At 49.7% G+C, this 13,341-nt stretch overlaps 1 protein-coding gene across 2 annotated transcripts; it reads left to right on the top strand.

The window, feature by feature from the left end:
• Positions 1-1,106: 1,106 nt before the first annotated feature.
• On the top strand, positions 1,107-13,124 carry LOC136518124 (disease resistance protein Pik-2-like). Of its 2 annotated transcripts, XM_066511788.1 has the most exons (11): positions 1,107-1,239; positions 1,329-2,199; positions 2,448-4,461; positions 8,975-9,100; positions 9,302-9,412; positions 9,500-9,682; positions 9,841-9,969; positions 10,488-10,583; positions 12,083-12,268; positions 12,464-12,636; positions 12,738-13,124. In XM_066511788.1, the coding sequence occupies exons 2-11, from the start codon at positions 1,358-1,360 to the stop codon at positions 12,940-12,942; spliced, it is 4,065 nt and encodes a 1,354-aa protein (XP_066367885.1). In that variant the 5' UTR covers positions 1,107-1,239; positions 1,329-1,357; the 3' UTR covers positions 12,943-13,124. The 2 variants fall into 2 exon arrangements, with proteins under 2 accessions (XP_066367885.1, XP_066367887.1); XM_066511790.1 differs by having other exon boundaries at positions 1,213-2,199.
• Positions 13,125-13,341: the final 217 nt, after the last annotated feature.

The raw sequence follows: 13,341 nt of genomic DNA, 5'->3' as shown, positions 1-13,341 counted from the left end.
TGTAGATGAGCTGCCATGTAGCACTTCATCACTGCCGTTGATGCAACCTGATGGACGCTCGGCTGGGTCCTTCGCAGCGCAGCTGGTCAATGGTGGCGCCTAGTGTTTTCGGCCATCACAACTGCACCTGGTTTGTACGGCGGTACTGATGAGCTGGTTTGTATCTGACCTGATTTAGTTTTAAAAAAATTTCATCCCAAACTATCACATCGAATCTTACAGCACATGTATGAAGTATTAAATATAGACGAAAAAAAACTAATTGCACAGTTTGATTGGAAATCGCGAGACGAATGTTTTAAGACTAATTAGTCCATGATTAGCCATAAGTGCTACAGTAACTAACATGCGCTAATGATGGATTAATTAGGCTTAATAAATTTGTCTCACAGTTTCTAGACAAGCTATGTAAATAGTTTTTTTTATTAGTATCCGAAAACCCCTTCCGATATCCCAGAAACATCCAATGTGACGTTCAAAAATTTTCATTTCGCGAACTAAACACAGCCTTAAGGCCTGGTTTAGTTCAAAAAAATTTCACCCCAAACTATCACATCGAATTTTGCGGCACATGCATGAAGTATTAAATATAGACAAAAAAAACTAATTGCACAGTTTGGTTGAAAATCACGAGACGAATGTTTTAAGACTAATTAGTCCATAATTAGTCATAAGTGCTACAGTACTAACATGCGCTAACGATGGATTAATTAGGCTTAATAAATTTGTCTCACAGTTTTCAGGCGAGCTATGTAATTAGTTTCTTTATTAGTATCCGAAGACCTCTTACAATATCCCCGAAACATCCGATGTGACGTCAAATAATTTTCATTTCGCGAACTAAACAACGCAAAACTAAATTAAACCCGCGGAAAAAAAACTGTGGTCACCTCCAGCCCGAGAAAAAATACGACATCTATCGGGAGCCGGGCCAGAGTACTTTACTACCGACACATCAAACACGAAGCAGCAATTGAAAAATGAAAAGCTCACCTTTGCTCTTGTCGTCAACTGGAAACGTTGCCTGCCTTCTCTCTGTCTCTGTCTCTGGTTATTACTATTTTTAATTGTCTTGGCCCGCGGGCTTTTCAGCTTGCTCCAATCTCAAGAACACGGAACAGTAATTGTATACATTTGTCTTTTAATTAATTTGAAGCCACCATTGCGAGGGGCGTGAAGATCCAGCTGCTGCGCGGCTCCAGCTACAGGGCTCAGACCAAGAACAGGCGGTGAATCTGGGTGAGCCCACCTTCACCTTGTTTTTCCAACACAAAAATCAGCCCCGCTTACTAGTTACTACTACCACTAATGCAAGCTGCTGTCCGCAGGCGGCACCCACACCGAGAGCTTGCAGTCCATGGAGCTGGTGGCGGGGGCGATGGGGAGCCTGCTCCCCAAGCTGGGTGAGCTGCTCAAGGAGGAGTACGGCCTCCAGAAAGGCGTGAAGAAGAAGATCGAGTCTCTCTCACGGGAGCTCACGGTGGTGCACGCCGTCCTCCGCAAGATCGGCGATGTTCCACCGGACCAGCTCGACGAGCTGGTCAGGCTCTGGGCGAGTGAAGTCAGGGAGGCATCCTACGATATGGAGGACATCGTCGACACATTCCTGGTGCGCGTTGAAGACCCTAACGAGGCTACTGAGCCACACATGCTCCGGCGCCTCCGGAAAAAGGTGGGCAGGCTGTTCAAGAAGAGCAAGGCTCGCCACAAAATCTCTAGCCTAATAGATGACATCAACGAGAAGCTTGAGGAGGTGGCAACAAGGCGAGGCAGGTACACACTTGACAGCATTGTCGCCAGCCCTGTAGCTGCAAACACCATCGACCCTCGGATCCTGAATCTATACAAAAGGGCGACGGAGCTTGTTGGCATTGAGGGACCAAGGGACGAGCTCATAAATATGCTGTCCCTAGAGGATGGCGACGTGGATCTGTCTAGTACTACAAAGATGAAGATCCTCTCTATCGTTGGATTTGGAGGGCTAGGCAAGACCACTCTTGCCAAAGCTGTCTATGACCACCTCAAACCGCGCTTCGAGTGCCGGGCTTTTGTTCTAGTGGGTCAGAATCCTGACATCAAGAAAGTCTTTGGAGACATTCTCATAGCCCTTGATGAGCAAACTTACACTCGTCCCAAATTAATGGGTTTGGATGAAAATCAGCTCATGGGCAAACTCAACGAATTCGTCAAGGAAAAGAGGTACGAGCTAATATGATCACTGATTCATTAATCATTACTACTCATCACTGGCTCCCTGCTAACAATAATTATAGCCGCTTTTAGATTATGTAGCTTCACAATTATTGGTTCTTTATATCTTATTTGTTTTAATAAAGGAAAATGATGAAAGGAACATAACCGAAATGGTGATATACGAATAAAAAAAACTATAAATGATGTCTCGTATATTTATTTACCATTTCTTGTACTATCTTGTGAATATGTAGGTGTTTGATTGTTATTGATGATATATGGGACAAGAAGACCTGGAAATTAGTCAGATGTGCTCTGCAAGAAAGTAATTGTGGAAGTAGACTTGTGATCACTACACGCATTTCTGAAGTTGCCGCATATGCTGATGAAGCTTACAAAATACAGCCACTTTCTCATGATAACTCTGAAAATTTATTGTACGCAAGAATAGATGACGGTGAAGGGAAGTATTTCGATAGTCTTTCGGCTGAAACATGTGAAAGAATTTTGAAGAAATGTGGCGGCGTGCCACTTGCTATCATTACAATAGCCAGTTTGTTGGCCAGTAAACCAAGAGAGGACTGGTCTGAGGTCTACAACTCAATTGGTTTTGGGCATAAAGGCAATGATGACGTAGATAATACCAGAAGGATATTGTCTTTTAGCTACTATGATCTGCCTTCACATCTAAAGGCTTGCTTGTTGTATCTAAGCATATTTCCAGAAGATTATATGATAGACAAAAATAGTTTGATATGGAAGTGGATAGCTGAAGGTTTCATCTCTAAGGAACAAGCAGCAGCAGCAGGGGTAGGATTATTTGAGCTTGGGGAGAGGTACTTTAATGAATTGATAAATAGAAACATGATCCAGGCACAGGAGACACGATATATAGGGTACGTTGATGCATGCTCAGTTCATGATATGGTTCTTGATTTGATACATCAACTATCGAGTGAAGAAAATTTTGTCACTGTATTGAATGGTGGTGAGCGACAGAAACTTCAGGGGAGCATTTCTCGCAGGTTGGCCCTACAGTGTGTTGACGACAACAACGTTGGTCTACTGTCTAATGTAGATGTGGAGAAAGTGAGGTCCGTCTTTGCTGGTCAGTATGATTTTTGTGCATTATGCCCACGCGTCCCATTTTTACGTGTAGTAGACTGCGGCAGAGGTGTGCCACGTCATCTTGGGAGTTTACTTCACTTGAGGTACCTTCGACTACATAGGATCACTAAGCTTCCTAGTGAGGTAAGATATCTGAGGTTTCTGCAAACACTGGATTTAGGGGACACCTGCATAGAGGAGCTGCCGGAGGAGGTGGGACTTCTGACGCAACTTGTTTGCCTACGACTACATAGTGATGATTGGGCAATAAGAGTGCCAGCAGGTTTGATCGGTAAGCTCACGTCACTGCAAGAGCTACGTGTATCGTGTGGAGGTGAAGATGCTATAATAATGCAGTTTGTGGAGGAGCTGGGCCTGCTGAAGGAACTGAGGGTGTTCGAGGTTGTGTTTTTTGTTAGGATCAGTGAGAGCATCGAGAGTGCTTTGCTGGAGTCCCTGGGCCATCTGCACAATATCCAGGAACTTCAAATTGTAAACTATCTAAGTAAGTACAGGGTGAACGAGGCAGGATCGCTCTCCTACTGTCGGCATCTCCGTTTCCTGTGTTTGATTTGCTTGGTGTTCTCTGCACTGCCGGCGTGGATTAACTCGTCGCTTGCTCCAAACCTCTCCTATCTGGATGTGCAAGTGGTAGTTGTGAAAGACCAGGACATGGAGACCCTTGCCAAGTTGCCAGAGCTCAGTCGCCTCGTACTGCGTTCTGGTGACACCAACAAGTCAGTAGTTAGCATAAAGATTCGTACAGATAAAGGTGTTGTCTACTTTCGCAGGTTGAGATTCTTAAAGATACTCGGTCCATCTATCTGGTTTGATCTGGGCGGCAGCGAGTGCAACAGCAGCAGGGTACCATCTAATAATACTATCATGCCAAGTCTTGAATCCCTTAAGTTTGTTGTCCATGTGCGGTCCCTTAAAGACGAGAACCTGCATCTTGGTTTTGACAAGCTGATTGGCTTCCAGAACCTCGGAACAAGTTCGCTCCAGATAGTCAAAACCAAGGTGTACTGTGGAGGTGCCAGTATTTGGGATGTGGAGGAAGCGGAGGCTGCGTTGGAGCACGCGGCCGCAGTCCATCCAAAACATCCCACCCTTCTAACCAACAGGGTAGAATCAGAAGATATGATCTCACGCTACCGAGAGGTATGATGAACTGATCATGCTTGCACATTTGAACTTGCTTTCAAATGCTACTGGCTCTGATTAACTATTACTTCCTATCTATCCTGTCTTTCTATCTTTATAATGGTCACAATAAAATGTTTATCTCATACATACAGTACCTACGGGGTTCAAGTGGTACAGGACTAAATCTAGCTAGCTCCTCTCATTTGAATTATTATTAGTCCTAGCTCAATCGGGTTCTCCTAAATAAATAGTTACTCCGTATTAAGTAAGGGTGGGTGGGCCGTGATAGTTAACGTAAAAATATCCCGATTGCCTTGTTCTCGCTTGCATGCATGTAGGGCCTATTTGCTTTTGGCTCAGATTCTGAACACCCGCGGCTCGATCTGCTGCCTAGCTCAGATTCCGATCCAAACACGCAGGATTGCAGTGGCCATGCATGCATGTCACCAAGTTGGCCGTGTTCTCTCACAAATGCCAGTCTGCCAACCGGTTGGCCGTGTTTGCGTGGCTCAAGGCAGATTCATTCATAACATTATGAATTGTGGTGTCAAACTACTGAAGGAACCTAATTAGAAATGCAAGGAAAGGCACTCAGTTTTTTTTTTGAATACGCAAAAGATTTGCATATCATTGTAATTAATAAGAAGAGTTTAATCGTACAAACGACACGCTTCTGATTAATGTGCTAGGTGGTCTTACAGCTATGACTGGACCTTCCTAGCCAACTGTTACAAACCTCGATATTACATAAATGGTAAACAACTGAACTAAGAGCACCGCAGTGACCTACGGAGCTGGACGTCTCCGCTGCTGGTTGCGCGACCCAACTCCGCCATCCGAGAAGAACGTTCTTCTACCAACCTTGTTGTTGGTCGCTGGGAACAGCTCGTCCAGAGCCTCCACTTGGCTCGGCGTCAAGTTCCCTGCGAATATGCTGTCGTATGTTCCCTTGGAAAACTGCAGCTGCCGATGGCACGATGCCCATCCTCTGCATGAGGAGTACCTCGTCCCGCTTGGAGGTCGGTATGTGCGCCAACGGCTAAGCGGCAATCCGTCTGCTCCTGATTGGCAGGGGCCTTTTGGTTGCCAACTTCTGCCTTGCTGGAGTGGCGATTAAGGGCGACCTTCGCTTGAGCTGCACCTCCTCAGTAAACCGTGCGAGACGCCGAGCGGCCTCGCGCGGCGTGGGCGTCGCATCGCTGGGGTCGGGCGTGGTTTGGCTATCCGGCTGGCCGTCCTTCGTCGACGTAGAAGGGTCGGGTGTGGCTTGGCCATATGAATGGCCGTCCAGCGTCGACGTAGAAGTACCCGCCATGTGCTTGGCCGGCTCAAACCCAGGTGGCCAGACCTCAATGTCATCCCCTGGCGCCACAGCACCCACGACAACGGGCTGCTCCATCTGTGGAGGCATGCCCTGCACAGGCGACGACGGAGGCAGGTCCGTCGTGCTCTGGGGACCCGTCGCCGGAGAACTGGTGTCCACCACAGAAGCTTGAACCTCTTGAGAGACGGTTGCCGCAGCATGCAGGCACCTAGGCGCTGGTGTGACCGCTGGTCGGTTCTCGACGAGCGAGGCGGCAAGCTCGTCCAGCATCGGGTCGACCGAGACTAGCCAAACGGGAGACCCTACGCCCTTGCATAGCGCCTCCGCCAGTGGATCTAGCTCGAGGAAGCCACGTGTGGTAGTCGAAGCAGTGGCATAGTTGGCAGGCGCGCCCATGCTGATGTTCGTCGCCGGGACACCCCTGCGCCGCCGGCATCGATGGTTGCCATCGGCACACCCCACGACTCTCGTTGCGATCCCATCCGAGGTCGGTCGACTGCCGAGGGGTGCGTGCTGGGAAGCCAGTGTGTTGTTGACACAAGCTAAGCGGCGAGGCAGGCCACCATCCTTCGGCGCGGACTTGGATCGCTTGCAGTCCCTCGCGAGGTGGCGGAATCCGTGGCAGCGCAGGCAACGGCGTGGCAATCGGCAAGTCGCTAGTCGATGCGAGTAGTTGAGGTAGTTGAAACATCTATCGCGGAGCTATGTTGGGATCTTCCAAGCCTATCCCCGCAGACCTGGGCCACGGGCGAGGCTCAACCGAGGCAGCCGCAGGTCCCGCTTCCTGTCGGGGTAGGATCTCCCACCACTCGTCGGCGTTGGGGGCAGAGACCATCTGCGGGCGCCGAGGCATTGGCAAGTAGGGACCCGACCATCCACTGGCTGAGCAGGCAAGACATGCACTAGCAGGGGTGCGGCCGGCTGCGCTTCCTCCGCCATCTGCGTCCGCTCCGCCGCGCCGCAGAACCACGACTGAACGAGTCTGGGCGCGCAGGGGGACCCTGCGGCCGGCTTCGCAGGGCGATGAGCGGCCTCTAGGTAGGTTGTGGGGCGGTCGTCGTTGGACTCGTCGTCAGCCCATCGACGGAGCTTCGTGCGCCCTCCCGAAGACAGGTAGAACGGAGCCACGGCCGGTGAGAGCGTGGAGCCCGGCGTCGGTGGGGACACAGAGGGAATCTACGGAGGTGCTCCAGAGCCAGGTCCCATGGGTCGGGCTCAATGGAGCTGCGGCTGGAGGTGGTGGCCGTGGCGCAGAGGCCCAGTGCCGTCGGCGGCGTGGACGGGGAGGGAGTCCATAGAGGCGCTCCACCGCCGGATTGTGGCTACGGTGGCGGGGCGCGGCGTCGTTGGCGTTACAGGCAGCATCCCAGCGCCGGCCATGGTGGCCACGGTGGTGGGGCCCGGAGTCGGCGGCTGCTGGGGCGGACAGGGCGCTCCAGCGCTGGCTCCCGTGTTGGTGGGGTCCGCTGGTCCAAGGAGGCTCCCATCGGAGGCGCCCGCCATCACCGAGGGGCAAAGTTCGGCTAGGCGGCGATTCCGCGGCGACTACGCGCGCCTAGTCGCTGGGCGAAGCCCATCGCCGCGACTAGGGCCATAGTCGCCCATCGCGGCGCTAGGCGGCGCGGAGGCGCGCTAGGCCCCGCGAGGGCGCCAGGAGGACGAGGGGGCTGGGGGCCGCTCGCCGCACCGAAGGAAGGAGGAGGCCAGGGGCCATGGAGCCGCCGAGATCCAGGCCCCGCGTGCCGGAGGGAGGAAGGAGAGGCGCGCCGCCGGGAGGACGAGGGGGCCACTTGCCGCACCGGAGGAGAGGGAGGAGGGGGCCAAGGGCCGCGCTGCCGCCCAGATCCGGGATTGCGCGCCAGAGGGAGGGAGGAGACGCGCGCCGCCACGAGCAGGGCCGCCCCGCGCCGCTGGGAGGACGAGGGGCCGTGGGTCGCGCGCCGCGCCGGAGGAGAGGGAGGAGGGGCCGCACTCCGAAGGGAGGGGAGGCGCGCCACTGCAGCTGCCCTGCGCCTAGCGCACCGCCGAGAGAGGGAGAGAGAGATTTGGCATTGGAGGGAGGGAGAGAGAGGAGGGCCAGTGAGGGAGAGAGACGTGTGCGCCGTCGGTTGCAGTTTACCTAATTTCAGTTTTGATTGCAGTTGCAGTTTACCTACTGAATATCTAATGTGCACGCTCTGTTCCTATTGAATTTCCTACTGAATGATTGCAGTTGTAGTTTACTGAATGTCTAATGTGCATGCTCTGTTCCCTATTATCTGTACTGCGGTTCATTGGTGAACTCTTGAATTTGAATGTAGGATGTCGACAGAACAAGGTGTTTCTGCACCAGCAGCAACAGGAACTAAGGCCCTCTTTTTATACTTACTGTGACTCATATATAGTAGTTATATACATATATATAGTTATATACATAATATATATATATAATTTATGGCTATATTGCCAAAACGCCTAGGAAAACGCCTAGGAGCGCCTAGGACCGAGTACTCGCCTAGCTGAACTTGGCCGGGGGGAGGCGACCCGCGGTAGCGATGACGGGGCGCAGGCGCGGCGAGGTTGGGGTTGGTCGTGCAGTGGGACGCCGGTGGAGGGGCCCGACGCGGGCGGCGTTGGCGGCCGTGCCGCATGCTCACGCACGCCCGCGCACAGGAGAGGAGAGGAGGGGTGCACGGATGCAGGGAGGTGGCGGGAAGCCGTCCGCTGCGGCGGCAGCACGGGCAGAGGCGGCGGCCGCGCAGCCTCGGCATCCGCGCCAGTGACTAGCAGCAAATCTGGCTGGTGGGGACCGGGTTCGCCAGAAGGGGAGGGGAGGGGACCACTGGCGGCGGGTTGGGGGCGGCGCGGGCCTGCGTCGCTGGCTGGACTTGTGGGGCTCGAGGAGGGAGTAGGGGAGGGGGAGAGGTGGGGGAGGGGGCCGCCGGCCCCGGGATGGTGGCCGGCGGCAGCGGCGGCGAAGGGTGGGTGGCGGCCGCCAGGGGTCGCCAACCCTAGGTGAGCCGACGCATCCTCGAAAAGGGAATACTGTCTTTGTTTTTTTGAAAGCTTGTATCTTTGTTTTGGTTGGAATGTGTATGTTGTGTTTCTATGATGATGACAGGGAATTCATGAGTGACCAGTCGAGTGTGCACGTGCTTTTTTTTCTTTTTCCTCGTAGTTCAATATATTTGTATTTATTTGCTAACCGTATCGAACAAATGGTAGGCATGTATGGAAATGAGCAAAGCCCCTGAGTTAGTAACCAAGGCCTGGAAGTTTGTGGACGGCATCGTTGGCTCAGGACAAATTCAAATACTGCGTATGCCAGATCTGACCGCATCTTCAAGCAAAGTATGTTCAGCAACGTTTGCATATACATCTTCCATTTAAATTAATGAAAGGAATATGGCACATCAGTATCTGTTCGTGTGCTTACGATTTTCATGACATAGCACACACCGAACAATTCGGTAGAATTTAAGACTGTTATGTTCATATTCAGAACAATATATAATTCTGATAAGCATTGTGTTTTATTTGTTTTCTTCGTAGGTTATGCGCTTGTTGTACACAGATAATGGGGTGGCACTTTTGGCTCTCAGCTCCAATGCTGTTCATAAGCTGTGGAAATGGGAGCACAGGGACAAGAATCCACGTGGCAAGGTTATATAGGACCACTAGCTTAAGATTTCAACACTGTAGTTCTGTTTGGTTGTTTTCTAAAAACCATTCATCATTACTTTTCGTCAGTCATCCAAATCTGTTCCACCTGTACTATGGCAACCGGAAAATGGCATTCCAATGACAAACGACACCATTGATGGCAATGACCCTAAAGAAGCAACAGCCTGCACTGCACTATCCACAAATGACAGCTATCTAATTTCTGCTTCTGGTGGCAAAGTCTCATTGTTCAACATGATGACATTCAAGGTATGTCTTCTTCAGTTGTCTATAACAATAAGTAGTTAATTCCATGATTGATCTCTTACAAATCATGCATGACAACTTCCGTAAAATAATTTTTATTTCGTAGTTGCACCATGGCCTTTCTTTGGCTTTACTGATCTTGTGCAATCTCTCATATATAGGTCTTGAGTACTTTCATGGCACCTCCACCTGCTACAACTTTCCTTGCAGTCTACCCGTTAAACAATGACATCATAGCTATTGGAAGGGAGGACTCTTCAATTCAAATCTACGATGTCTTTATAGACGAAGTGAGTATTAAACGTGAATCTATCATCCCCTGTTTCCATGAATCTCACAGTATTGGCAAAACTCATTATATATGCATGGTTCTCACTGGAAATGCAGTAATGTACCCATTGTAAAATAATGTGCTCTCGTTTTAGACTATATATCCCCTCATGTTTTACTAATGTATTAGGATCATGAGATTGTAAATGTTGTTTTACATATGATCTTTTTGACATAACAAATTATGTACTTTTTGCGGGCTTTGAGCAGATACCACAAGGTACACATATTACATAGCAACTCTGTGGTAGCTCCCGTCAACAATATGAAGAGTAGTAAGTACCTCGTGGTATATGACCCAAAAAAAACTTCATAAACCATACATATGTTGTTAGCTCGACATTTAAAAATTTGAGAATTTTTAACGATAATGGATTCTTCCTATGTGGAACATTATGCTTAGTGTACTAATTACCGTTTAGTTTATATTTAACATCGACGTGCCAAAATATCAACTTATCTTAATCGAATTGCACAGGTTACAACTGTGCTCACGGGTCATCACAAAAAGATAACTGGACTAGCATTTTCACAATCAATGGAGGTGCTTGTATCTTCAGGTGCAGATGCTCAGGTGTGAATTCTAATATATACCAAAATTAGGACTAGCGAATTTGTTTTTGCTTATAAATTTAAGGGATGCTGAATTAAATACAGTCAAATGTTATGTGTCGGTGTTTTGTGTACCGACCAGTAAATTTAGTGCCATGCAGCTTTAGGAATCGATGGAAGCACTCAAGACATGCAAAGATTATACTATTTCAGGCCGGAGCCCTACGGTCTTAGGGGTTCGAGTTCGTGTTTCTCGGTTCAAGTGCTCAGTTGGCTTACAATAGGGGTGCTCGTAAGCGTGGGTTCAGAAGTGAGAGGTCTCGAGAGAATAGATCGATCCCTCCAAAGCCATAGAGAGTGTTTCCTTTTTTTCCGTCCGCTAGAATGAAGGCCCGGTTCCCTTATGCTTCCGGGGGCCGAGTGACAATTGAAAGGAAAGGGTTCCCACGACCCGAGTGGTTGAGAGCTCGATGGGAGGGCGGCGGTAGGCGAGCCCGGTCCGTGGGCCCTCTACATCTTGTCCCAACTTCTGTTGCATGCTCGGATGTGATCACGGGTTCCTATTCTCCACGTCGAGGTATGGTGCGCCAAAGCGGCACAATGCGGGTCGTGGCTGGTATGGTGCGCCATAGTGGCATAGTGCGGGTCGTGGCTGTCCTCTTGTAGTCCTATGGGACGTGGGCGCATAGTGCGAGTTGTGGCCTTCGTCCTTGCGCCTACTGCCCCTGGGGGCGTCGTGCGCTAGTTTGAGTCTATGGCTGTCGTCCTCTGCTGACCGGCCACCCTCCTGATCATGAAGGGGGCGGCGAGGCTTGATCCCACACACGGGTGGTCGGGGGTCAACTTGTTTGGCCGGTTCCGAGGAGTCAAATCCCTGGACGTGAGACCCGTGCTCTATGGCGACCTGCCCGTCGAGTCGTGTTTGAGCGGTCCCGTGCCATATCCTGACATCATCTGGCCACGGAGTGGCCTTTTGAATTGGTGGGGGGAGCAGTCCGAGGGGTGATGCCTCACTCCAAGACCCTGTGGTCCGAAGGGTGGTCGATGCATCCTAAGGCCCCACGGTCCGTTGGGTGGTCGTCGTCCTTTTGGTCTAAGTGGGTGTGCGGTGCGTGCATGCCTAGTTGTGGCAGGCGCATTGAATGCGCCAACCTCCCCTGGTCTTATCTGTTGATGGTCAGCCTAGGCCCGGGGTGGTCGAGGTCGTGCCTCGTATCCCGACCCGACTGCGTGGTCGGGTGGAGCGAGTGGTCGAGGCGCTACGCGGATGATGGGCCGTGGCCTACTGGGCCACGAAATGCGCTTTCCTCCGACGTAAGCCGCGTTGTGGGGTAACCAGGGTATGCTCCCCCGACATTATGTTAGTCGCATTTCATACCATCCATTAGTCCATTTTCTAAAATATATAAAGATCTATAAATACACTCCACTTTCTAAAAGGTATAAATATCTAAAAATACAATATTGTTTCTTTCTGAATCATTCTTTTCTTGTTTTTTTGCAATGAAATGAAATTTGCAGCTATGTGTTTGGAGCATTGGTGGTTGGGAGAAGAAGAAATCAAGATACATCAAACATCCATCTAATGGTTCCGGTGCTTTAGTTGGTGATACAATGGTGCAGTTTCACTATGATGGAATGCATCTTTTAGTAGTTCATGGGAGTCAGTTGGCGATCTATGATTGGCAATTGGAATGCTTGTGCTCGGTAAGTCATTCACAACATTTTCATAACAATATATTTTCATCTCTTAGTAATCATATGTTGTCTTGTCTATTGAGTTGGAGTACTAACATATTACATGATTTACATCATGCTTGTCGAATGCTCCTAATCGTATCGATGCATTGTAATAAGCACATAACACATTGATATTTGACCTTCCATAACTTGATAATGCAGTGGTACCCAAGAGATGCACTCCCTGCTCCAATTTCAAGTGCGGTATACTCACTTGGTTGTTTGTTGGTCTATGCTGGATTTCGTGATGGTGCAATTGGAATATTCGAGGCAGAATCTCTTATGCTACAGTGCTGGATAGCACCCTCTGCCTACGTACCATCTTCAATATCCAGGTATGTGGAGTTTCAAGCAGTTTCTATTTTTTTTTTGTTTGAGTGGTACTTTCAATTCTGGTAACAAACGTCTTGTTTTCGTTGCCTCTCTTTGTTTCCAGCGGTGGTGAAACTGTCTATCCCACGGTCGTCGCAACACATCCTTGTAAGCCTAACCAGATTGCAGTGGGCATGAGCGATGGTGCAGTTTATGTGCTGGAGCCATTGGATACAGACGACGGACAAGTGGGGAGCGACACCTCCTCAGAACAACGTCCACCTAGTAATGTCAGCAGCACCGGTGGTGACAGCCAACCGAGTGTCTGATCAGCCGATGAGTTGACATGGCAATGCTTGCTTGGCCTACGATGATAGATTGAGTTAAATATTTTGCTTGGCCTCTAGACACATATTCAGTCAAATGGAACTGATTTTTTATGCACCCATCCAGTTATGTGTACACCATCCATCGTCAGATCTCCCTGAGATCTATATATCTGAGACTAGTGTTTTCAAGTCATTGAGGACTTCCTTATTTGTAATAAATATGCACGTTGCTAGTGGGTGAGACATTTCCCTCCCCATCTCTCTTCTTTATTCAAAAAACATAATTGGATAGTGAGCAATGTATTTTCTTATCTTATTGTATTATATACAAAGACCTTGGGGACAATGCTGAGTATCAGCCTACCCAGTTCTCCAGTCAAGTTGGCTTAGGTTGAATTG

This window comes from Miscanthus floridulus, chromosome 17 (assembly GCF_019320115.1).
Source record: "Miscanthus floridulus cultivar M001 chromosome 17, ASM1932011v1, whole genome shotgun sequence".
Classification (NCBI taxonomy): domain Eukaryota; kingdom Viridiplantae; phylum Streptophyta; class Magnoliopsida; order Poales; family Poaceae; genus Miscanthus; species Miscanthus floridulus.
The sequence above is the reverse complement of the archived record's forward strand: the minus strand, read 5'-3'. Positions and strand labels throughout refer to the sequence as shown.